The sequence below is a fragment of the Dendrobates tinctorius genome, unplaced genomic scaffold (genome assembly GCF_039654945.1).
Source record: "Dendrobates tinctorius isolate UK_male_01 unplaced genomic scaffold, ASM3965494v1 ptg000175l, whole genome shotgun sequence".
NCBI lineage: Eukaryota > Metazoa > Chordata > Amphibia > Anura > Dendrobatidae > Dendrobates > Dendrobates tinctorius.
In genome coordinates, this window is record NW_027361842.1 from 1,461,345 (window position 1) to 1,489,067 (window position 27,723).

At 41.0% G+C, this 27,723-nt stretch overlaps 1 protein-coding gene across 1 annotated transcript in view; it reads left to right on the plus strand.

The window, feature by feature from the left end:
- PLVAP (plasmalemma vesicle associated protein) overlaps positions 1–15,939 on the plus strand; it is a 49,031-nt gene extending 33,092 nt beyond the window's left edge. The window contains exons 3-5 of the mRNA XM_073551329.1: positions 8,052–8,635; positions 12,409–12,453; positions 15,572–15,939. Coding sequence (XP_073407430.1) covers positions 8,052–8,635; positions 12,409–12,447 — 623 coding nt within the window. The 3' untranslated portion in view covers positions 12,448–12,453; positions 15,572–15,939. The remainder of the gene's footprint in view (positions 1–8,051; positions 8,636–12,408; positions 12,454–15,571) is intronic.
- Positions 15,940–27,723: the final 11,784 nt, after the last annotated feature.

A 27,723-nucleotide genomic window follows, 5' to 3' on the forward strand; every position in this document is an offset into this window, starting at 1 on the left:
CCTTGGGAAAATAAAAAAATCGGGGACTAATTGAACATGTTTGTGGAAAAATACGATTTTTTTATTTTCATGCCCAGGCATTATAAACTTCTGTGAAGCTCTTGGGGGTTAAAAGTGCTCACCACACATCTAGATAAGTTCCTTAGGGGGTCTAGTTTCCAAAATGGGGTCACTTGTGGGGGGTTTCCACTGTATAGGTACATCAGGGGCTCTCCAAAAGCAACATGACACCCGCAGACAATTTCATCAAAGTCTGCATTCCAAAACGTCACTACTTCCCTTCCGAGCCCCGACGTGTGCCCATACAGTAGTTTTCTCCCACATATGTGGTATCAGTGTACTCAGGACAAATTGGACAACAACTTTTGGGGTCCAATTCCTCCTGGTACCCTTGGGAAAATAAAAAAATTGGTGACTAAAAGATCATGTTTGTGGAAAAAATACGATTTTTTTATTTTCACGCCCAGGCATTATAAACTTCTGTGAAGCACTGGGGGGTTCAAAGTTCTCACCACACATCCAGATAAGTTCCTTGGGGGGTCTAGTATCCAAAATGGTGTCATTTGTGGGGGGGTTTCCACTGTTTTGGTACATCAGGGGCTTTCCAAACGCGACATGGTGTCCGATCTCAATTCCAGCCAAAAACATAAAATGGCGCTTCTTCCCTTCCAAGCTCTGCCATTCGCCCAATTAGTGGTTTACCCCCACATGTGGGGTATCAGCGTACTCAGGACAAATTGCACAATAACTTTTAGGGTCATGTTACCCTTGAAAAAATAATAATTGAGGGTGTAAAGATCATTTTTGTGTAAAAAATATGATTTTTTAATTGTACGACTGTATGTTATAAACTTCTGTGAAGCCCTTGGGGGTTCAAAGTTCTCACCACACATCTAGGTAAGTTCCTTGGGGGGGGGTCTAGTTTCCAAAATGGTGTCATTTGTGGGGGGTTTCCACTTTTTCGGGTACATCAGGGGTTTTCCAATCGCGACCATGGTGTCCCCATCTCAATTCCAGCCAAAAACGTCAAATGGCACTGCTTCCCTTCCGAGCTCTGCCATGAGCCCAAATAGTGGTTTACCCCCACATGTGGGGTATCAGCGTACTCAGGACAAATCGCACAATAACTTTTAGGGTCCTGTTACCCTTGGGAAAATAAAAATTGGGGGTGGAAAGATCATTTTTGTGGAAAAAATATGTACGTTATAAACTTCTGTGAAGCCCTTGTGGGTTCAAAGTTCTCACCACATATCTAGATAAGTTCCTTGGGGCGTCTAGTTTCCAAAATGGGGTCACTTGTGGGGGGTTTCCACTGATTAGGTACATCAGGGGCTCTCCAAATGCGACATGGTGTCCGATCTGAATTCCAGCCAATTTTGCATTGAAAAAGTCAAACGGCGCTCCTTCCCTTCTGAGCTCTGCCATGCGCCGAAACAGTGGTCCCCCCCCACATATCAGGTATCAGCGTACTCAGGACAATTTGCACAATAACTTTTGCAGTCCAATTTCAGAATCAATGTCAGAATCACCGGGATCCATGGAAGCGTTTCAGAGTTATTACCTCATAAAGGGACAGTGGTCAGAATTGTAAAAATTGGCCCGGTCATGAACGTGCAAACCACCCTTGGGGCTTAAGGGGTTAAATGATCAATATTTCTGCATTGATGGTAATTTATTTTCTTAACCTAAACCACATTTCGGAGGGTTTCAGCATTCAAAAGAATAATTTATACAACCAATGGATGAATTTAACGTCAGGTTATAAGCTTTTATTTACATAACATGAATTAGCTACATAACTTCTGTCAGGGAGTGAACAGATCATTACACATAACACATCACTATTCACATTACAATAACACTCGTTTCCTCTAGGGGGAATGTGGGCAATATGTCCATCTCCTTATAAATGAAAATCGCCTATTTGTGGTCACGCACTTGCCTCACCTGGTACCTGAGAATCCACACAGAGTGCAGTTACTGCAGACTTGTACCCTAAAGCTGGACAACCCCTTTCAAGGGGGTGTCTTTGATCTTGACAAATATTTCACAGCAGCTGTAAAAATATATCTGTTGTCCACTAATAACATATTTATTTAGTTGTGAGGATTTCATTGCAGACTTCTCTACCAGTTGCTAGTATGGGTTTGCCCACTCCATTATCCACCCAACTGCTTTATATTAATGGAACGTTAATTAAGCATGCAAACAATACTCTTATAAGATTTGACCAAATAATACCAATATAAAAGGACTTGATAAGGCCACCATGAAGTGACTGAAGAATACTGCCATACAGTGATTAATTAATACACTAGTGATGAGTGATCAGGTCTTTGCGCCTGCATGTCTTGCAGCTGCAACACATATACGGATTGTCTAACAAACAGGCAATCCTCGCATGTGTTGTGGCTGTCGAACAGCTGTGAGACATGCAGGCGCGGAGACTTGAACATATGCTTCGAGCATGCCGAAGGCACTCGGTTAGCACCCGAGCATGCTCAGATAACTCATTATTATTATTTATTTATATAGCGCCATTAATTCCATGGTGCTCTACATGAGAAGAGGGGTTACATATAAAGTTATAGATATCGTTAACAGTAAACAAATTTACAATGACAGACTGGTACAGAGGGAAGGGGACCCTGTCCTTGCGGAGTTACATTCTATGGGATAGTGGGGAAGAGGCAGAAGGTCGGGGGTGCAGCAGCTCTGGTGGTTTTGAGGCAGCGGCTTGGGCGGTGGTGAGGCGACAGAATGGTTATTGCAGGCTGTAAGCTTTCCTGAAAAGATGGGTTTTCAGGTTCCCTTTGAAGGAACCGAGGGTGGTGGATAATCTGACGTGTTGAGGCATGGAATTCCAGAGGACAGGGGATATTCGGGAGAAATCTTGGAGGCGGTTGTGTGAGGAAAGAATAAGTGTGGAGGCGAGTAGGAGGTCTTGGGAGGATCAAAGATTACGTGAGGGAAGATATTGGGAGATTAGTTCAGAGATATAGGGAGGGGATAGGTTGTGGATGGCTTTGTAGGTCAGTGTTAGTACTTTGAACTGGATGCGTTGGTGAATTGGGAGCCAGTGGAGGGATTTGCAGAGGGGACAGACAGGGGAGTAGTGAGGAGATGGATTAGTCAGGCAGCAGAGTTGAGGACAGATTGGAGTGGTGCAAGAGAGTTAGCAGGGAGGCCACAGAGGAGAGTGTTGCAGTAGTCAAGGCTGGAGATAATGAGGGCATGTACAAGAGTTTTAGTAGATTGAGGGCTGAGGAAGGGATGGATTCTGGAAATATTTTTGAGTTGGAGGCAACAGGAGGTGGCAAGAGTTTGGACGTGTGGTTTGAAGGACAGGGCAGAGTTGAGAGTTACTCCGAGACAGCGGATTTCAGGTGCGCGAGAGAGCGTGATGTCATTTACCATAATAGATAGATCGGGTAGGGAAGATACATGAGATGGAGGAAAGATAATGAGTTCAGTTTTGTCTACATTGAGTTTTAGGAAGCGAGAGGTGAAAAAGGAGGATATGGCTGATAGACACTCTGGGATTCTGGACAGCAGAGAGGTGACATCTGGACCAGAGAGGTAGATCTGAGTGTCGTCTGCATACAGGTCGTACTGGAAGCCATGGGACTTTATGAGTTGTCCTAGGCCAAGAGTATAGATGGAAAAAAGTAGGGGCCCCAGGACAGAGCCTTGGGGGACTTCAACAGATAGAGGGCGAGATGAGGAGGCAGTGTGGGAGTGGGAAGCACTGAATGTGCGGTCAGAAAGGTATGAGGCAATCCAGGACAGGGCAAGGTCTTTTATGCCAAGGGAAGAAAGAATCTGTAGCAGTAGGCAGTGGTCGACTGTGTCGAAGGCAGAAAAAAATATGATTTTGTTATTTTCACACCTGGGCGTTATAAACTTCTGTGAAGCAGTTGGGTGTTCAAAGTGCTCACCACAATCAAAATAAATTCCTTTGGGGGGTCTAGTTTCCAAAATGGAGCCACTTGTGGGGGGTTTCCACAGTTTAGGCACATCAGGGACTCTCCAAATGTGACATGACACCCACAGACCATTCCATCAAAGTCTGCATTCCAAAATGTCACTACTTTCCTTCCGAGCCCCGACGTGTACCCAAACAGTAGTTTTCTCCCACATATGGAGTATCAGCGCACTCAGAACCTATTGGACAACAACTTTTGTGGTCCAATTTCTCCTTTTACCCTTGTGAAAATAAAAAATTGGGGACTAAAAGGTCAAGTTTGTAGAAAAAATATTTTTTTTATTTTCACGCCTGGCCGTTATAAATTTCTGTGAAGCACTTTGAGGTTGAAAGTGCTCACCACACATCTAGATAAGTGCCTTGGGCGGGTCTAATTTCCAAAATGGTGTCATTTGTGGGGGGTTTCCACTGCTTAGGCACATCAGGGGCTCTCCAAATGCAACATGGCGTCCGATCTCAATTCCAGCCAAAAAAATCAAATGGCACTGCTTCCCTTCCGAGCTCTGCCATGCGCCCAAATAGTGGTTTACCCCCACATTTGGGGTATCAGCGCGCTCAGGACAAATTTCACAATAACTTTTGGGGTCCTCTTTCCCTTGGTAAAATAAAAATTGGGGGTGAAAGGATCATTTTTTTGGAAAAAAATATGATTTTTTAATTGTATAGCTGTACGTTATAAACTTCTGTGAAGCCCTTGGGAGTTCAAGGTTCTCACCACATATCTAGATAAGTTCCTTGGGGGGTGTAGGTTTCAAAATGGGGTCACTTGTGGGGGTTTCCACTGTTTAGGCACATCAGGGGCTCTCCAAATGTGACATGTCGCCCGATCTCAATTCCTGCCAATTTTGTGTTGAAAAAGTCAAATGGCACTCCTTCCCTTCCGAGCTCTGCCATGCGCTGAAACAGTGGTTCTCCTCTACATATCAGGTATCAGCGTACTCAGGACAAATTATACAATAACTTTTGCAGTCAAATTTCTCCTGTTACCTTTGGTAAAATAAAAAAAATTGGACCTGAAGTAATTTTAATGGGGGAAAAAAGTTAAATGTTCATTTTTTTTTTTTTTTAAACATTCAAAAAATTCCTGTGAAGCACATGAACGGTTAATAAACTTCTTGAATGAGGTTTTGAGCATCTTCAGGAGTGCAGTTTTTAGAATGGTGTCACTTTGGGGTATTTTCTATCATATAGACCCCTCAAAGTGACTTCAAATGTGATGTGGTCCCTAAAAATAAAAGGGTGCTGTAAAAATGAGAAATCGCTGGTCAACTTTTAACCCTCATAACTTCCCAACTAAAAAAAATTTGGTTCCAAAACTGTGCTGATGTAAAGTAAACATGTGGGAAATGTTACTTATTAACTTTTTTGTGTGCCATATCTCTGTGATTTAAGGGCATAAAAATTCAAAGTTGGAAAATTGCGAAATTTTCAAAATTTTTGCCAAATTTCCGTTTTTTTTTACAAATAAACGCAAATTATATGAATTAAATTTTACCACTAACATGAAGTACAATATGTCACGAGAAAACCTTGTCACAACTACCGGGATCCATGGAAGCGTTCCGGAGTTATTACCTCATAAAGGGACAGTGGTCAGAATTGTAAAAATTGGCCCGGGCATTAACATGCAAAACACCCTTGGGAGTAAAGGGGTTAATATAAATATAATAGTCTGGGGTCTGTTCATTGTGGCTAATATACATATGCATTTCTTTAAACAGTCTAAAAAAAAAAATTGGCCAATGTGAAAATGGCAAGATATCTACATTTTAATAAACATTTTGATATAAAAAAAGAAAAGCATCTATAGCGCCCACGTAGCGATTTTTAAGTGCTTTTGCCGTGATTTTTGACACAAAAACGCTGCGAAAATGTTTAAAAATCGTGTACAGAACGCCCCCCATGCATTCCTATGGCATTCCGCACATACTGTGCTAATGCTGCGCTTTTTTCCGCGGCGGAATCGCATCGCGGAAAAAATCGCAGCATGCTCATTCTTTTGTGCGGAATCGCCACGATTCCGCACCCATAGGAATGCATGAGAATTGCTTACTTCCCGCATGTGGCTATGCCCACCATGCGGGAAGTTAAGCGTCTCATGTGCGGTTGGTACCCACGGTGTGGAGGAGAGGAGACTGTCCTCCAGGCCCTGGGTACCATACCCCTGTAAAAAAAGAATAAAAAATAAAAAATCGGGGTATATTTACCTTCCGACGTCCCGCGCTGCATTCCCGGCCTAAGTGTTCCCAGTAATGCCTTGCGGCACGGTCCTGTGATGAAGTAGTCTCGCGTGACTCTAGCGGTCTCGCGAGATCGCTATAGTAACGCGAGACCAGCGTCATTACAGGTCTCGCAAGGCATCGCTGGGAACGCTGAGGCCCGGGATGGCAGCGCGGGACGCCGGAAGGTAAATATACCCCTTTTATTTATTTTTTTATCATTTTTAACATTTTATCTTTTACTATTGATGCCGCATAGGCGGCCTCAATAGTAAAAAGCTGCTCACACTTGTCAAACACTATGTTTGACGAGTGTGACCAACTTGTCAATCACTTTCCAAGCGATGCTTCAAATTGCTTGGAAAGTGCTTGAGAAAATCGCGGCAAAATCGCGAACAGAATCGCGGTAAAATCGCGGTGAAATCGCGCTGAAAAAAACGCGCAATTTCTGGGAAGGAGTCCGGTTTTCAGTGTGCGTTTTAACACGCAACGTGGGCACATAGCCTAAATTTAGAAAAAATTGGATTTAAACAATGGGTAATGTTTTGATGACACATTCCCTTTAATCTCTCCCCACCCTCCAATGTAGAGCTACAGCACTGGCAACTGTGTTCTTAATGGCAAGTGCTTTACATTACTGATTTAATTAATACCCACTTTAATAACTTGGTGCCCGTGATAATATATTACAACTCATGAGAACCAATTAATTGTGCTCTCACCATCTTCCCAGCCAGTAGTACAGTAAATAGTGACAACGAAAAGAAGGCAACCATCGCTGACATGTGCACATGCCTTATGGAACATATTTTAAGGCAATAGTCTTCAACCTTTGGTTCTCAAACTGTTGCAAACTTGTGACTCCCAGCTGTCCGGACAGTCACTGGCTGTCTTGGCATGCTGGGAGTTGTGGTTTCTCAACAGCAGGAGAGTCACTGGTGGGAGACCACTAATTTAGGGCACATACAGGTGCTTCTCACAAAATTAGAATATCATCAAAAAGTTAATTTATTTCAGTTCTTCAATACAAAAAGTGAAACGCATGTATTATATAGAGTCATTAGAGAGTGATCTATTGCAAGTGTTTATTTCTGTTAATGTTGATGATTATGGCTTACAGCCAATGAAAACCCAAAAATAATTATCTCAGTTAATTAGAATACTTTATAACACCAGCTTGAAAAATGATTTTAAAATCCGAAAAGTTCTGGCATTGTCTATTGGTCATGAGTGGCTTGAAACAAGGAATGCGACACTTGTGGCCCATGTCTTGGATATGTCTGTGTGTGGTGGCTCTTGAAGCAATGACTCCAGCAGCAGTCCACTCCATGTGATTCTCCCCCAAATTTTTGAATGGCCTTTTCTTAACAATCCTTTCAAGGCTGCGGTTATCCCGGTTGCTTGTGCACCTTTTTCTACCACACTTTTTCCTGCCACTCAACTTTCCATTAATGTGCTTGGATACAGCACTCTGTGAACAGCCAGCTTCCTTAGCAATGACCTTTTGTGGCTTACCCTCCTTGTGGAGTGTGTCAATGACTGCCTTCTGGACATCCATCAAGTCAGCAGTCTTCCCCATGATTGTGGAGGATACTGAAACAGACTATGGGACCTTTTTATATGCTTAGGAAGCCTTTGAAGGTTTTTTTTGTTAATTATTCTAATTTACTGAGATAATGACTTTTGGGTTTTCATTATAGTAAGTTGTTATACTAGAATTCCTAGTATGGAAAACTTGGTGAACACCAATGGCCAGATAGTATGATTACTGTGGAAATAATATTATTATTTGTTCTTGAGTTGTTACAGTACGTATGCTCCTATCTAATTGTCTTTTTTGTGGGCAGTTGAAACACTTCAATTAAGGCATGGACAATTAATCCTTCAGAGGGATTATGACCGGCTAAAAGAGAACTGCGACCAGACAAATACCACACTTGCAATCAAACTCTATGAAGCCACCTCTGAGAAGGAGAAGTTTCAAAATGAGAAGAAGGACCTGCAAACCCAAGCAAAAATGTTACAGGCTGTTTGTACAAATATAAATCAGAGGTTTGACAATGAACTAGACCGTATGAGAAATCGCTTTTCTAGCATTATCAGTTCCAATGAACCTATCCATTATTCAAAATGCTGGAACATTGATGGTGAAATTAAAAATAATATAGACCAAACCATAAGCAGGATGAAGCAAGATGTCAACAACGTTATGTTTGAGAACAGTCAGCTGAAGACGGACAAAGACCGACTGACCGATAGCTTTCAGAAGTGCAGCCAAGAGAAGATGGCTGTAATTGCAGAGAACAGTAATTTGTCCAAAGAAAAGGGAGAACTGGGAAAGCAGTTGTTTGATAAAAAGGAAGAACTTTCAAAGTCTTACTCAAAATATATGAAAAAGGAAGAAGAACTGGAGAACTGTCGTAGAATACAGGTGGGTGGCATCTAATATGGGTGGTAACTATACAAACAGCTGATTAATGGGACTGCTGAATGCCCAACCCCAGCTGGTCAGTCTGAGGTGTCAGAGTCAATGGTTTATGGCATTACTTCTAGCTGCAAACCATCTACAGTCATGGCCAAAAGTTTAGAGAATGACACAAATATTAATTTTTACAAAGTCTACTGCTTCATTTTTTCTAATGGCAATTTGCATATACTCCAGAATGTTATAAAGAGTGATCAGCTTAACAGCAATTACTTGCAAAGTCAATATTTGCCTAGAAAATTAACTTTATCCCCCAAAACACATTTCAACATCATTGCAGCCCTGCCTTAAAAGCACCAGCTAACATCGTTTCAGTGATTGCTCCATTAACACAGGTGTGGGTGTTGATGAGGACAGGGCTGGAGATCAATCTGTCATGATTAAGTAAGAATGACACCACTGGACACTTTAAAAGGAGGCTGGTGCTTGGCATCATTGTTTCTCTTCTGTTAACCATGGTTATCTCTAAATAAACACGTGCAGTCATCATTGCACTGCACAAAAATGGCCTAACAGGGAAGAGTATCGCAGCTAGAAAGATTGCACCTCAGTCAACAATCTATCGCATCATCAAGAACTTCAAGGAGAGAGGTTCCCTTGTTGCCAAAAAGGCTCCAGGGCGCCCAAGAAAGACCAGCAAGCGCCAGGACCGTCTCTTAAAAGTGTTTCAGCTGCGGGATCGGGCTACCAGCAGTGCCGAGCTTGCTCAGGAATGGCAGCAGGCAGGTGTGAGTGCATCTGCACGCACTGTGAGGCGGAGACTCTTGGAGCAAGGCCTGGTCTCAAGGAGGGCAGCAAAGAAGCCACTTCTCGCCAGAAAAAAACATCATGGACAGACTGATATTCTGCAAGAGGTACAGGGAGTGGACTGCTGAGGACTGGGGTAAAGTCATTTTCTCTGATGAATCCCCTTTTCGATTGTTTGGGACATCTGGAAAACTGCTTATTTGGAGAAGACCAGGTGAGCGCTACCACCAGTCTTGTCTCATGCAAACTGTCAAGCATCCTGAAACCATTCATGTGTGGGGTTGCTTCTCAGCCAAGGGAATGGGCTCTCTCTCAGTCTTGCCTAAAAACACAGCCATGAATAAAGAATGGTACCAGAATGTCCTCCAAGAGCAACTTCTCCCAACCGTCCAAGAGCAGTTTGGCGATCAACAATGCCTTTTTCAACATGATGGAGCACCTTGCCATAAAGCAAAGGTGATAACTAAATGGCTCAGGGAACAAAACATAGAGATTTTGGGACCATGGCCTGGAAACTCCCCAGATCTTAATCCCATTGAGAACTTGTGGTCAATCATTAAGAGACGGGTGGACAAACAAAAACCTTCAAATTCAGGCAAAATAAAAGCATTGATTTTGCAAGAATGGACTGCTATTAGTCAGGATTTGATCCAGAAGTTGATTGAGAGCATGCCAGGGAGAATTGCTGAGGTCCTGAAGAAGGGTCAACACTGCAAATATTGACTTGCTGCATTAACTTATTCTAACTGTCAATATAACCTTTTGCTACTCATAATATGATTGCAATTATATTTCTGTATGTGATAAAAACATCTGACAAACACACATAAAAACCAGAGGCCAGCAGATCATGTGAAAATATAATATTTGTGTCATTCTCTAAACTTTTGGCCATGACTGTATTTAGCAGTGGTGGTTCAGGGTATTGCCGCATTATCCTATTCACTGTTCACAATGAGGTAATGCCGCAAAACCAAGCCCAAATGCTGATAAAAGCTAGAGTTTTTATATTGCTTGTATTTTTTTTTTTTTAAATGTCAATTTTTTATCTAACTAAAAAAAATAAAATGTATAATGTTGTAATTTTCATACTGTCCACTGGGGCTTTTTTAGACTCTGGCTTTGTGTCCTTTCATGAGGAGTTTACAGGAGTTTTGCTATAAGTAGACACAGGATTACAATGACGGTTTATACATAGCTAATGGCAAAGGGTTCATCAAATACAATAGGTGAAGTCACAGACACCTCTGCTCACCCCTCTCTTCACGTTCTCATTAGGCATCTCAAAACAAAATATAGGGGCCATTGTGGCTATGAACATTGTGTTGTTTCCTAAAACAAAAGGAAGTAGGAGTCTAAAATGCCCCTGTGCTCAATGTGAAACATGCAAAGAAAACAATGGCAAAAAAATGACATTAAAAGTTGATTTACGGTAATCAATGGGTAATTTCTGATGGTAGTTTTCTTTTAAGTAGACAGGTATATGCCAGGACAAAACCGTGTGATCATGGTAAACCAATCGGCAGTCATTTAATGGCCATTAAACACTTCTGTGCACACAGAATGATTGATAATATAGTCGTTTTGCGCACATAGAATGCCATGTTACCAGCATCACATCCCCTATAGACACGGGTAATTTTTAAGTCAACTTAAAAATCATTGCACCCAAGGCTGATAATTGGTGACAAAAATTTATTTCCCGATTCGGCCTGTCTAAACAGGCACTTAGATTGCTTAAAGTGTTGACAGAGTCCCTTTAATCTAAAAATGAAAGCAGCATTACTGAGCACTTGGTGCGTCACTTAGAAGCCCGATGTGTACCTTAGTTACCAGCTCCCTGCATCAGCGTGCTGGTAACTAAGGTACACATCGGGTTTCTAAGTACCGCCCGGTGCTTAGAAACCCTGCGTTTACCTTAGTTACCAGCTGATCGCTGGTCTCCCGCCTGTAACACGCAGTGATGCGTGAGGTCAGCGATCAAAGAAATGTCCAGGGCTTTCCAACAGCAATCAGCGATACCGGCAGGGGGGTCGGTCGCTGATAGGTGTCACACACAGCGATCTCGTTGGTGAGATCGCTGTTGCATCACAAAACTTGTGACTCAGCGGCGATCTCGCTAGCGAGATCACTATGTGTGACGGGGCCCTAAGAACTGACAGGCAGGTAGTTACTATCTGCCTATGTGTTCTGCCCAGTGCCAGCTCAGAGTAATCACAGACCGCTTCCTCCACGATTCTGCTGCTTCATGGAGATCGGTGCCGGGCACAACAGGTAGGTAGTTAGCAACTTCCTAGGCCCATGAAAAAAATATAGTCCCTGATAACCCCTTTAAGAACTCTGGCACAAATTTTTTTGGAGGCAAATCTTTCATAAATCAAATTATATATTTGTCACCTGGGTGGGACAAAATTAAGATAAAGAGATTGGTGGCGATGCATTAAGACTGGGATAGTAAACGGCAGTCTAAAATGAAAAGGTCGCTGAAGTACACTGACCTGATTCATTAAGTGAAACAGGTGCGTTTGGTACCCAGCATCCACCGCCACCAGAAATACACCCCAGTCAGGGGGCTGGAGTACATTTGTGGAGTAAGTTATGCCACTAGAGTGGTGTAAATTATGATGAATCTGATGGGCGGCCGTGACCACTTTATTTGGGGACTGATTCTCCTACCACTAGCTACTGCACTTTCCTCACCCCCAAGGCTAATTTGACTAGCTCACTGATATCGTTGTAACAATTTATTCACAGCACTCCACCTAAACAAACCTTTAATTTATATATTATTATACCCTATTTTGACTTTGCCAAAATTTAAAATGATTAAATATATTTAATTTGTTTACACTATCTACACAGATTTAGAGAAAAAACTATACATTCTTTTGAAGATTACATATCTTAACAAATTTATTAATATAAATTGAATGAATAAATGTACTATTTTCTTCATTTTCTTTTTAATTTAGACTGGAGGACGCATGCCTAGCGTATTTCCAAGAAATTAAATATAGGTAAGTATGTCATATGTACAGGACCGGCTCCAGGTACTCAAGCAACCCAAGTGAAAAAGTGTCTCCCCTTTAACACTTACCACAATTCATGATGCACAGATATGAAATATAGGTATAGTACAATGCCAAAGATTTCACTTACTTCTTACATTACATGAGTGATATACTACATGAGTGATATCATGTAGTAAATTCTACAATGGCTCAGAAACTGGTTAACTCTCACAGTATAGTCGTTCATACAGTATTAAGGGCACCACATAGCCCTTCATACAGTATTATAGGCCCCACATAGTCCCCCATACAGGATTATGGGCACCATATATTGCACCATACACTATTATGGGCTCCATATATTGCTTCATACAGTATGTTGGCCCCATATAAAGCTCCATACAGAATAATGGGCCCCATATATTGCGCCATTCAGTATAATGGGACCCATATATTGCTCCATCCAGTATAATGGACCCCACATAATGCTCCATACAGTATAATAGACCCCATATAATGCGCCATACAGAAGAATGAGCCTCATATAATGCTCCATACAGAATAATGGACCCCATATAATGTCTAAACAATATAATGGCTCCATATGATGCACTACATAATTCTCCATACAGTATTAGGGGCACCATATATTATTCTGTATACTATTATTGGACCGATATAGTGAATCTTGCAGAATAATGGGCCCAGTATAATGCTCCAGACAGAATAATGGGCCCCATATAGTGCTCCATACAGTATAATGAGCCCCATATAATGCTTCATACAGTATAATGGGCCCCATATAATGCTCCATACAGTAAAATGGGCCTCATGTAATGCTCCATACAGTATAGTGGTTCCCACGTAATGGCCCCATATATTGCTCCATATAGTATATAAAGGCCCCATATATTGCTCCATACAGCATATAATGGCCTCATATAATGCTCCATACAGTATAATGGCACCATATATCGATCCATATAATATAATGGCACCATATATTGCTACAGGCGTAAAAGAATAAATAATCAAAAGCTCACCACTCCTCATTCCCTACTGCTGCAGTCACCTCAGAGTCTTGTGACTCTCTGCAGTGCTCAGCACAGAGGAAGCGCTGTACTGGCGTCATCGGGAACTGGAACCTGTTACATCACAGAGAGTCAGAGGATGGTGAACAGACTGGAGCAGCATAGAATGGGAAGAGTTGAGTATTTGAGGGATGGGCCTGGTGCCTGCTGTGGCAACAGGCTCCCCCAACTCATGGGCTACATAGTGTGCCTGTGTCCCAGAAACCAAGGTGTCCAGGGCTGTCAAGGGCGGTTCAGAAGCACGGCCACCGCAAGTTACAAGGACACAGGCAAAGTGTAAGTGAGGGACTCTTACCTGCAGCCGCGAGAGTCCGGCGTCTAACATGGGTATGAGTAGACCAGCTCGAGGACCTGTGGGAGGTGGAGCAACTGTGAAGAGCTGGGCGCTCACAGGACCTGCGTGCGTGTGACAGCGCGACAGGGAGAGGGGAGGGGTTACCACATAAACCCCTGCAGCGCCGACAGTAACACTTATGATACCGTGGCGCAGAGGAGTGAATGGCAGACAAGTCAGACAGGCAAAGAGGTCATACACAGGACGGGCAGCGAGGTACAGAAGGGATAATCACAGAGAGGTCAATTCGTAGCCGGGGTCATACACAGAGCGGGCATAAAGGTACAAAGTCAGAATACAAGAGACGTTAACCGTGACGGGACCGGATCAAAAACCAAGCAAGCATACAGAGAAAGGCATGAAGCAAAGACGGAACAGGGTCAGGCACACTCAGCTAAGAGTATAAACGACAGGGGACGGTTCCTCCATGAGGCTATAAGAATCCTCCCCGGATCCATAGAGAGGCTTCCCATATTAACCTCTGCACCGCCTAACCTGAAGCCTCAGTAAACCATGACAGGGCCCTGGCACTTGCCCAGGTCCACCGGGTGGTGACGCCGGCCCATTAAATGTATGGTACAGTTTATGGAGCGGTTTAAGAATTTCATTATGAAGTCAACAAAAGAAACTGGAAATAAAATGTGAGTAGAATTTAGATTAATTGCACACACAAAAACTGCTAGGGCTAGATTCAGTTTTTATAGTATTTGGGACTGCTTGAACTGGTCCAGCCAAACAAGTCTTACCTGAACAGTCTGCCTTAGGCTGGTTTCACACTTGCGTTTTTTTAGCTCTGCGCCTTGTGCACTTTCGTGCGCATGCGCATTGCTCCCCTATATTTAACATGGGTGCGCATGGTCTAGCGCATGTACGCGTTCATATGCGTTTTCGTGCGCATGCATTTTTTGTAGTGTGCGCCTAGGCGCGCCGGACGCAACCTGTTGCCTTTATGATCCATCCAACCTGTCTCAAAAAAACGGAATGCGCAAAAAAAGCATTACAGTCTATGGGAACGCACGCGTGCGCTAGGACATGCGCACGCATGCGTTTAAAATTGCATGCATTTTTTCCGTTAACATGGTGACAAACTGATTAAATCGCATGCGCAAAAAAACAGCAAACGGATGAAAAACACTCAATGTGTTTTTTGCATGCGTTTGGTATGCACACGAGGCGCAGCCCAAAGAAACGCTAGTATGAAACTAGCCTTAGACTGACAGTTATATATAGCAATAAGAAAAATTCAGTAAAGCTGGGAGTTCAGAACCTCAACATGTTGTTACAAAACACATACCGGCAGTACAGGGGAATTTATCCCTAGTGTATGTCGGATATATGGAAATAGTGTTATAAACAGGAATCTAAATAATTTTCTGTATTCACTTCTGTGCAATTTGATGCTGCTGTACACTCAAAAGGAAATAGCAAATTAAAGTGTTTAGTAATACAAAATTTACCAAATAGAGAGAATCATGTTAGGTGGGCTGTGGGAAATTAAGAGCTTTGGAGCTTCAGATTAGGTTTTTATTAGTACCAACATGTTTTGGTGCTGGCCCATCAACTTTCTCAAGGTCAAAATAATAGCCACACAATATAAATCCACCACTATAGATGAATCCACCACTATAAATGTCAGTCGCTAGAATTATAAATAAAATGGCACTGTATTAATAGCTGAATTTTTCTTTTTTTTATGCAGATGTGTAAAAGATGCAAAGAAACGTGTTCTGTTCACAGACAAGAAGATGCTTACAACCCGCACTAGCAGTTTTTGCAATTGCAGAAGTCAAGTGTTATTTTTTTGCTTCATTTACCAGTAACCACACAGTAACATTCATCATTTACAATAAAATTCATCAACCCAGGAAAAAAAAGTTACATCAAATTGTGTTGTATTGTTTAAGACTTAAAAATTATATAAATATCTTTCCATTAATATGTTTATTTTTTTAGTAAACCACAGAATGTTGTCAATGCATGTATCATAATTACTCAATATTTTACTAATTCATAATTGCCGATGATTGTATTTTGTATAGAATGTTGTATATAAAATTTCACAGATGACTTGTCTTTACTAGACAATGAGCCCAATTCATAATCATTACAAGATGCACTGAGAAATGGTCCAATCACATATGTATCGATTTTATTCAAGTGAATCTGTCAGCAGATACAGTATTTGCTACGCAATCTGATGTTGGGAGCTGATTCCAGTAAAGTAGCACTTACAGTGCCTTGCGAAAGTATTTGGCCCCCTGGAACTTTTCAACCTTTTCCCACATATCATGCTTCAAACATAAAGATACCAAGTGTAAATTTTTGGTGAAGAATCAACAACAAGTGGGACACAATTGTGAAGTTGAACGAAATTTATTGGTTATTTTAAATTTTTATGGAAATTCAAAAACTGAAAAGTGGGGGCGTGCAATGTTATTTGGCCCCCAACATGAACAGCAGTTTTCAGCTCTTTGCACAGATTCTCGATTGGATTCAGGTCTGGACTTTGACTTGGCCATTCTAACACCTGGATACGTTTATTTGTGAACCATTCAATTGTAGATTTTGCTTTATGTTTGGGATCATTGTCTTGTTGGAAGACAAGGCTTTCTTCAAGAATGGTCCTGTATTTGGCTCCATCCAACTTCCCATCAATTTTAAACATCTTCCCTGTACCTGCTGAAGAAAAGCAGGCCCAAACCATGATGCTGCCACCACCATGTTTGACAGTGGGGATGGTGTGTTCAGGGTGATGAGCTGTGTTGCCTTTATGCCAAATATATTGTTTGCCATGGTTGCCAAATAGTTCGATTTTGGTTTCATCTGACCAGAGCACCTTCTTCCACATGTTTGGTGTGTCTCCCAGGTGGCTTGTTGCAAACTTTAAATGACACTTTTTATGGATATCTTTGAGAAATGGCTTTCTTCTTGCCACTCTTCCATAAAGGCCAGATTTATGCAGTGTATGACTGATTGTTGTCCTATGGACAGACTGTCCCACCTCAGCTGAAGATCTTTTGGCTACAGCTCTGAGCAGTCTTCTCCTTGTTTGAGATGAAAGTTTAGATGGACCGCCAGGGCTTGGTAGATTTGCAGTGGTATGATACTCCTTCCATTTGAATATGATTGCTTGCACAGTGCTCCTTGGGATGTTTAAAGATTTGGAAATCATTTTGTATCCAAATCCGGCTTTAAACTTCTCCACAACAGTATCACAGACCTGCCTGTTGTGTTCCTTGGTCTTCATGATGCTCTCATCACAGAGCACGTGAATTTATATGGAGACTTGATTACACACAGGTGGATTATATTTATCATCATTAGTCATTTAGGACAACATTGGATCATTCAGAGATCCACAATGAACTTCTGGAGTGAGTTTGCTGCACTGAAAGTAAAGGGGATGAATAACATTGCACACCCCAGTTTTTGAATTTTCCCAAAAATATAAAATTACCAATAAATTTCGTTCAACTTCACAATTGTATCCCACTTGTTGTTGATTCTTCACCAAAAATTTACATTTGGTATCTTTATGTTTGAAGCAAGATATGAGGGAAAAGGTTGAAAAGTTCCAGGGGGCTGAATATTTTCACAATGCACTGTAGTTTACTGAGTGCAGTAGTTGTGTTAGAATAATAGATTTCTCTGCTGCAGCTCTAGCAGAGGTGGGAAGGTTGAGCCCTGTGTAAACCCCACCCACCCCACTGCTGATTGGCTATTTTCTGAATACATTGTATATTGACAGACTGCTGCAAATCAGTACTGGGGCGTGGTTGGACCGGGAGGCACGAGGCAGTTTGTCCTGTAGTGATAATCTCCTGCTGATAAAATACTGATTTTATTTAAACAAAAACACACGGCCTAGTAAATGACACACTGCTGAAATCAGCGTTTCAGCACTTATATCACTGTTCTCCCAAATTACATAGCGAAAGCTTGCTGACAGATTCCCTTTAAAGCAGTTGCACCTGCTAAATAACAATAAATCAGATTTACCTTCTTCTGTCAGTTTGTATAAAGTTTCTTACAGCTTAAAGCTGGCCATACAAATTAAATGGCATCGTTTGGCCAGACATCTCGGTCATCTCTCCCATACACATGAACACTCGTTTGGCTAAAAGCCCTTTGTGTCCTCTATGACAAAGTCACCAACAGACATCTGTGCCGGCAGCTTATCTCCGGGAGAACAAAATGATCAGTCCAAAATTGGACATGCCCAATCGATTTCTCCTGCACATGGTGCACTTATACAGTGTTGATATTGGTTCGAAAAGAGGTGTATTGGGGCGCCATCTCAATCTGAAAAATAGTGCCGCCGTGTAGTGCCATTCTTTTCTCTTCAAAACGGCAAAAAACTTGGTGGTAATTCATTGACCCCTTTGTACATAAATTCTTAGGGGGTGAGTCGGATGCCGGTAGAATGTGTTGTACGATAGATCCGGTAATGCAGCATGGCAGTGTTAGAGATGGAAACCTGGACACAAGTGTGAGTATAGAATCATTCTTTTAATATTCTAGAAATGTATCTTTTATTTCACCTCACACAATGCACTACTCCCAATAACAGGAATTAATCATTTATGAATATGGAAAGTAAAATATGATATATTTGTACAATATAGCCACAGAAAGGTAGTTGCAAGAAATTCAACAGTTTATGTAGATTTTTACTGCAGAATATATTGTTAAAGGTTTTTACTTAGTATTTTTCCAATAAATGTCTTTATGACAGAACAGAATGATAGTCAATATAGATAGCAGTAGAGCTATAAAAATTCAATGCAAAACGGTTCGGTTGGGCTGGTGGTGTACTCCAGACATATCTGCCAAGAAACTCTGCTGACATACAGAGACAATGCTCTAACGAGAAATGTATGTCAGAGCAGGATCCTTCCGGTCTACATTTGGGTGGGTCAAGTAGGGATTTCATAGCTACCACTGTATTGAATTAATATTGGTCATGAAATTCTTGACGTTGCTGTTGTCAAAACGGATATAAACTATATCCAAAACTGGTTGTCATCAGTTCTGGGAAATATCCAAACAAGTATCTACAAAGGCACATTAAAAAGTTCAGTTCCTACAGAAAGGAAATAGCTGCTGGTTACGGTGTGAAAGCGTTAATAAATCAAAGAAACAGATGAAGATTATAAGGTTAATTAGAATTTGAACTGACTGACGGAAAGGTGATTGCTGGTATTGGTAATAGGTGATACCACCAAACCATTGCTTTTACTATGAATTAATTTTATGATCTTTATAAGCCGATAATATTGAACGTTTGCACATGTAATACCTTTGGGGATTTTTTTTATACCTAACTGCATATATTTTGGGCTAAAAAAAATCACGTTGGGTTCTATTACACATTTTGCACCATTTACCCATGAAGTGCTCTGGATTGCACTGTCTGGCAGCAAAACCATCTAATTTGATCTTATCTAAGAATCTTTTAGAAAGCTCATTCTCAGGGGATAGTTTGTAAATCTTTCATATGTCTTTTTCTGAACTTGGCTTTGGTTAATTTAGGACTACAAATTATATGAAAGTTGAGCTGAATTTTGAGCTCAGTAATCAGTTGAGTAAACCTCAGAAAAGGACTAGCCCACAGGGGAACAGGTGATTGTCCCACTGAGCACCAGTGCAGGAGTGGGCCCGCCACTCCTTTATATGAGTGATAGTTGATTCACGACATAGAGACAAAAGCAGCATGTCATCATTCATTTATAGTGGTTATCTGGGACTTTTCTTATTTTTCTCTATAGGACAGCGAACTTACAGGCACTTACAGTTGCTATCTACCTGCCTGTTCTGCAAGGCACCGATCTCTGCCAGATAAGAGCTATCACAGACTGCTTCTATTGGCAAGTCTGTGGATTCGGGTGACGTCACGTCGACAGAGCAGCTCCTTCTCTTCCGCTTCACTCTGTCAATGGGGCGTTACTGCCGACATGATGATGATTGACTGCTGGTTCTCCAATGTAAGTAGCCGTTTGTCAAGCAGGATGATGTCGGCAATGACCCCCTGTTGAAAGAGCGGACCAGAAGAGGTAGAGCTGATATGTTCATATGAGGTCAAATGAAGCAGGTGAGTCACCAACTGAGCTGTCAGAGATCGGCGCTAGGCAGAACAGGCAAGTAGTTTGTAACTACCTGCCTGTAAGTTCTTAGACACATTGAAAAAAAAAAAAAGCAAAGTCCCAGATAACCCCTGTAACAAAATACCTAGTTTATAATTATGCAGAATAATGGTACATTTGTGAATGAGAACAATGTAATGTTTGCATGTAGCTGAACTGTAGGCTCCCAGAGCCATTGTTACCAGTGGACCTTTGCACCCGAGTCTGACACTAGCTAAAAGTCACACACTCTCCTGTGAAGGAGGCTCTCTGAGTGTTCTTACCGTAATTAAGCAGCCTGCAATATGAAAGGACATAGGGAAACAAAAAGCCAGAAAGTGCTAACTTTTTCATAAAAAAACAAATTGCAGAAATGATTTTAGTCCAAAATACATGTATTTAAGTAAAGAGAAATGTCCCCAATAGCGTGCATATCCTTTAAGCTGAAACCAAAACAAATAACTTGTATTTTTATGTTTTTGACTTATTCTGGTTTTGGATAAAAAAAAATGCATTAAAAGCTGCACTAAGAGGTCTTATTTGCAAAGTACACATGTAATGATGTCCTTCTGTATATGCGGTAGTACTATAAATACATCATAGCTGAGCTTAGTTTATCTGCAATATCACAACAAAGCTCCAAAAGCATTAGCTTACTCTGAAGGAACTTGCCTAATTGAACATCTAACCAAGAGCACCATTTTCTGTAAAATCGTGTTCCCCTCTGCTGCCAGGAACTTTCCTATATATTTCTTAGAAACTAAGGTGATTAATATACTCATTATTACAGGAAACCCCTGCTGTTGGCCTCCGTGTGCTGCTGTTGTTTTCTTAGCAGGCAACATGAACGCACGTACATTGTTCTTTTTGTAAATATTTCTTTACTTTTGCGGATATGAAAAGTAAATGTTCAAGTTATTGCTGTCATTCCTGATTGTGGTCATGATTTAATGTCTCGGGAAAGGCCTGAAATAAAGGCAGCCGAAAGGGTGGGAACAAGGTCAAATGGGAAAAAAGGTGATGTGCTGTGAAAGCTGTTTAGATGATAAACTGGTGAATAAAACATTTTTCCTGATTTATTTATCTTAAAATTTAAAACATTTACAATGTTATTAAACTTTTTGTATTTTAATAATGTTTTAATCCCCCTCGCGATCTTCACCGTGCACACACAATTACTGGCAGATGCAATAATCAAAAAGCACGTTATATGTATACAGGCTGAGAGCATGATAATTTATACTCTCCCAAAATAATAATAATAATAATATATTAACCAAAGTGCAGTACTCCAACAATAGGATAAACAACAAGAAAAAGAAGTAACTAAAAAAACACTAAATAGTAAAATGAAGACGTATCCTTTATTAATAAATCAAATAAAGTACAGACAAAGTGAAACTTTACCAAATACAAAATAGGGAAATGGAAGAAACAGACAGGTACACTAAGGGAAGGTTGCAGGTCCACAGTAGGAAAGCAGAGAAAATAGGCAGTCAGATCCAGCTATTTAGAAGCCAAACTGAAATTGTATTACTGGGAAACGTATCCCATATTATAGTGCAATACACCTAATTTCTGCCCACACATACAGTATATTGCTGCAGTGAGATGAACACATAACCATCGTCAGTCCGGACCAGAAGCAGCCTCCCCACGACTCTTGACGAGCGTTTCGCGTGCTTGCTCTATCAAAGGGGAGTGGTAAGGGTATACTGTCTCTAATACTCTATTTATAGGACGATACCACACTGACATAAATGGCGCATGCGCACCGGACACATAGTATCGCTTACTCCGCTGCTGTCAGTACACAGCGCACATGCGGGTGACATAGCACCCGATGACATCAATAAACACGCACACTGCGTGTGTGTTAGATGAGAGCCGGAAGAGCTAAGTGTTGGACTGGTCCCAGCGCGCATGCACACTATCACCAGCCATTTTGTTGAAGATCAGCGGGGGCCGCAGCCATCATACCTGGTACATAAAGCAATGTCAGATCCCGGATAGTGACGCCATTAAAGATGCAGCAAAGTGCTGCAGACCAAGGTATGAAAAAATCTGTCAAATATTGCTGACATCAAAAAGCTATATGGAAAATTAAAAAAGCAATTATACACACACACACACAATTACTGGTATAATAAATACACTGCAATAATTATTAATCCCTGATGCCCAGTAACCCATAACTACCCCACCAATGGGTTGACAGAGGAAGCCTAAAAAAATAAATTATGTGCATTTTACATGACATCCAAATGTAGTCCATACAAAATAATGTGATGATATAGTGTTACATTTCTATATGTACTTGTAAAGACAAAAAATGTAACTTATAAACAAAGACTTAACATTGTCATAAAATCATTGAATGGTATAGTTGGAACAGACCTCCTGGGTCATCTGGTGCAACCCCCTGCTCAAAGCAGGATTCACTAAATCATCCCTGATTTCTGTCCAGTCTCTGTTTGAAGACTTCCATTGAAGGAGAACTCACTACCTCTCACGGCAGCCTGTTCCACTCATGGATCACCCTCACTATCAAAAAGTTTTTTTCTAATATCTAATCTGTGTCTCCTCCAATTCAGTTTCATCCCATTGCTTCTAGTCTTTCCTTGTGCAAATGAGAATAAAGTTGATCCTTCTACAATGTGACAGCCCTTGAGATATTTGTAGACAGCTATTAAGTCTCCTCTCAGTCTTCTCTTTTGCAAGCTAAACATTCCCAAATCCTGTAACCGCTCCTCATATTACATGGTTTGCAGACCGGTCACCTTTCTTGTCGCTCTTCTCTGAACTTGCTCCAGTTTGTTGATGTCTTTTTTAAAATGTGGTGCCCAAAACTGGACACATTATTCCAGATGAGTTCTGACCCCAAAGAGGAGTAGAGGGCAACAATGACTTCACGTGATCTAGACTGTATGCTTCTGTTAATACATCCCAGAATTGTATTTGCCTTTTTCGCTGCTGCAGGTAAATTTAAGTGCCTCGGCCACAAACGTATACATTCCTGGCAAAGGTGGCTGTAGAGGATCCAGGGGCCTGACCCACGTCACTCGGTGAGATCCGTGGCTGCCGGCTTGGGGACACTGTGTGCGAAGGCGCAGGGCAGGAGTGAGAGGAGAATACAGCGCAGAGGTAATATCAGAACATGTGGATCATCAAACCACAAAATCTGACACAGTATATCGCTATGAGGAACATCATTCTCCTAAATCGCTGGGCCCATTACTAACCTTGGATGAAATACATGGAGGTGATACTTCTCTACTCACCTCTAGTGAGAGATTTTCTATCCATATAACTTCTGATATTGAAAATCCAATGAATAAGGAAGTAACCAATAATGATGGTAATATAGCCACACAGGCAGAAGAACCACTAGCCATCTCTAATCCACTACCCTCTACGGCCACTCATAATAGATTTTCGGTTCTAGAAAATATAGAGAATATCTCCTCTACGTTGGGAGATAAATTGCCGATAGATAATAAATATAAAAATAGAAATACAATGGCCTGCCCAAGAGAACAGAGGAAACAACAACTGAAAACTTAACAGAGTCACCTCCCTTTTTTTTAGGTAGGCCAAAAAAGAAACGTGAAAGGGGCTGTAGGGGCGGGGAATTTGCCCCAAAAAAAAGAATAAGCAGCAATCACCATTACAAAAAGATCAACTAACTATTCCCGAGCAAAGAATATTTAATCTTAGCCGACATCCCCTACAGGAGAATGAATCACGTTTATTAAATAAAGGTCTGAAATATGCCCCTAGCGCTAAATTCGACAAATTTCAGGCATTTGTTGGTATTAAATTATTTATGAGGAAACTAGCCGTAAAGAAACATTATATGAAAAAGAAAATCACTAGTACGAATTCTGACGGCTCCACTTACATTTTTGACCCATATAAACACACTGCTCTAAAGAAAAAATCAAACTTTAATCCGCTACAAGAGTATTCAGAAGCATTTGAAGCATTCCAAAACAACGTCATACATGAAATTAGAAAGGTATCCGATAAGAGATGTAACAAATTCAAGCAGAATTTATCATATAAGGAAAGAAAAGCCATCAGACAACTCCAAGAGAATCGGGAGATTACAATCAGACCGGCGGACAAGGGTGGAGGAATAGTTGTATTAAATAAGTCAGACTATGACAGAGAAGCCCTTCGGATTCTGGCTGATAGGCAGACTTACAAGTTATTACATTATGATCCCTCCAATGAGTATTCAGTTGAAATGCGAGACTTGATAAAGGGAGGTTTTGAAAAGGGTTTCCTTAATAAACAAGAAATGGATTTTATTAGTACACTGCACCCTAGAGTGCCTTTTTTTATTATTTACCAAAGTTGCATAAAGATCTAAATAATCCACCCGGGAGACCCATTATATCTGCGATAGGAGGCCTAACATCAAATCTATCCAGATTTGTGGACTGTCATCTACAGAGACTGGTACCCAAGCTCCCGGCTTATCTTAAGGATAGCACCCATATTTTAAGTATTTTAAAAAGTATAGACTGGCGTGACCACTACATTATGGGTACACTCGACATCACCTAACTGTATACTGTGATCCAGCATAAAAAAGGCTGTGAAGCAGTGAAACACTTTCTGATGATGGACGGTACATTACCCAGTTATCAAATCGAGTACATTCTGGAATGCATAAATTTTATTTTAACTTATAACTTTTTTCGATATGGGGTGAACTACTACTCCCAGCAGTGGGGCACTGCCATGGGCACCAGGTTCGCCCCTAGTTATGCTAATTTGTACGTTGGGAGATGGGAACAAGAGACCATCTACCCTGATGGTACACTACGGGTGAACCTGGTGCTATGGCATCGTTTTATTGATGACATTATTTTTATATGGTCCGGTGGACCTTTTTTATCAGAACAGTTTTTGAATACATTAAATAAAAATTCATATTTTTAAAATTTTTCTATTACTACTAGTTCCAAGGAAATTAATTAATTTTTTAGATGTAAAAATCTTTATAGAAAATAATGCTATCGGAACGCAACTATATCATAAGCCTACCGATTCGAACAATTTTATCTCACTGGACAGCTGTCATCTACCTAGCTGGCTGTTAAATGTTCCAAAAAGCCAGTTTATCAGAGCTCACCGAAATTGTTCCAAAAGGGAGGATTTTAATAGAGAGGCAGAGACAATGATGAACATGTTCTCCAATAAAGGCTATGATCCAGTATCTTTGCAAAAAACAAAGGAATCAGTAGAGAGGATACCAAGGGATCAACTATTGGAACAAAGGAAGAAAGGAAGTGACTATTCCATTATGGATGAAATCCCTATCATTACACAATACAATGCCAATAGTATAATCATCAAAAAAATTGTTAATAGGCATTGGAACATCTTGAGAAATGATAAAGTCATAGGGGAATCTCTACCACTACATCCTAGGTTCATTTTTAGGAAGGCGAAAAATTTGGGCAATATCATAGCGCCCCCTATTTCTAAGCCTTTTAGGAACGTCACACCTTATTCACAAAAATTACCCGTAGGTTTTTTTCCATGCAGAAAATGTGGGCCATGTAAAAAATTGGATCTCAAAAGACAATTGGCTATTATCAACAAGTCTGTGGAGGTACAAATCAGAGATTTCATGACATGCGACACCACAGGGGTTATATACGGTATTATACATTGGGCGTACTATACGCCCGATGAATATACGGATAGCTGAACATCTGCGCAACATTGGGAATAAATTTATCCCCTTTCTCATCATTTCCTCATACATCATGGAGGCTCCATTAAGGATATTAAAGTCACCGGCATTAAAGTGGTGAAAAAGAGCTGGAGGAAAGGAAACTTTATCCAACAGATGTCAAGGGAAGAAAGTAGACTGATATTTGAAATGAACACACTGATTCCCAATGGCCTAAATAGCGAGATCGAACTCTTTGCTTTTAATGTCTGAATACATATATATGAGACCGTGGGTATATAAGCGCTCATCTAATGTCTATGGACCATCTCTGAGGAAAGAATCCGACGATTCCGAAACGCGTAAGATAGTACTGTGGTCCATTCAGTGCCCCTTAGCCAGTCAAGTGACTCTACACGTGACCGTGACGTCACGCAAGGTCCTACGGGGTCCGTTGCACCTTGCTGGCTTTAACTTACATGCGTTACTAATACCGCTCCCTACTAGCACGTGGTAAGGGGACATCTGTCACCGGCCGGGACAGCGTCCAATATCCACGGCATTACCCTGTGCACTGAGCATTTGGAATCTCATATCTCTATTCGGACTGTTGCTTGTACAGATGCTCCTCCATTAGGATCTCCTGGAACTAGCATTTCCCCACTGCTCTACGCTCTGCTGGAATGAAGGTACCGCTGTGTATGTACTGAGATCAACCGTATTTGCTGCTCTTTTTAAACTATTTGGGGTTTGGAAACATTTCCCTATAGGAATGGATGCGTGTGCATTTATATGAACGTTAATATTGCACATACCTTTTTTCTGAGATCACTTTCCCGGATATCATGCTAACGCAAATAGTTATTTTATGTTAATTAACTTTGGATTTGAGGATAAATTAGGTGGTTTTGTCCATATTTGCTGCTGCAGGTTCTGGCAATTAGCGCTTTGCGCCTCTGTGATTTTGTTTTTTTGAGTAGCTAAAAATCCCTGAAATCAATACAAAGGAAACCAAGCAACCTCAGAAGACATGACAATGAGAGGGTTGAAAGGAGTGTTAAGTTCCCTAACTGGAAAGCTATAGGCACACATAGGGTGAATAGCATGATAGTGGTGGAAAAAATACCACTATCATGTACAAAATTAATAACTCACAAAGTCTTCAATTCCCCATGGCTCTTCCTCTGCCCACAAGATGTGTTTTGGCAGACAGATATGGCTAAGTGTTATGAATGGGTCACCAAGGAGGATGGCAGGAACAGGCTAAGCCACCAGAAGGCCAGAGAGGTTGGTAACTAAGTGGATTACAGACCCCTGATTCTATCTGCACAACTAGCAGTAGCCGTGGAGAGTTCCTACGATGCCCTAGATGCTTCGTCACAGCAGGAGGACTAACTAAGCCTAAAGACAGAAAGATGAAATCTAAACTGCCCCGGAGCAGATCCCCAAAGGAATAGACAGCCCCCAAACATATATTAAAAAACAAATCTGAACTGAGAAAAGTAAGTTAATGTGTATGCACAATGTAAGTGCATATTAACACATGACCATTAACCAGAGAAAACAAAAAGCAAAAAACACAAATATCCTGAACTAAAAGTAAAAAATATACTGCAAATAATGCATAAAGGTAATAATAATAAGGGTATTTAGTAAACATAATTTTGATCAAAATAATGTACAAGCCATCCCGCCACGTCACGGCAACCCTTGTGGGACAGTCCCTACTCTAGTATTTAATACCTTATCACTTGCCAAGTTGCGTGAATGTGAATAAGGGTCGAGCGGCTGAACCACTTGTAACAGCTTAGGCCAGACTGGATGGCTTTCCCAGCTCAGAAAGAGGGCGGTCACACCCATATATGCACTGAATGCACAATGAAATGAATAAAAAACAAATCTGAACTGAGAAAAGTAAGTTAATGTGTATGCACAATGTAAGTGCATATTAACACATGACCATTAACCAGAGAAAACAAAAAGCAAAAAACACAAATATCCTGAACTAAAAGTAAAAAATATACTGCAAATAATGCATAA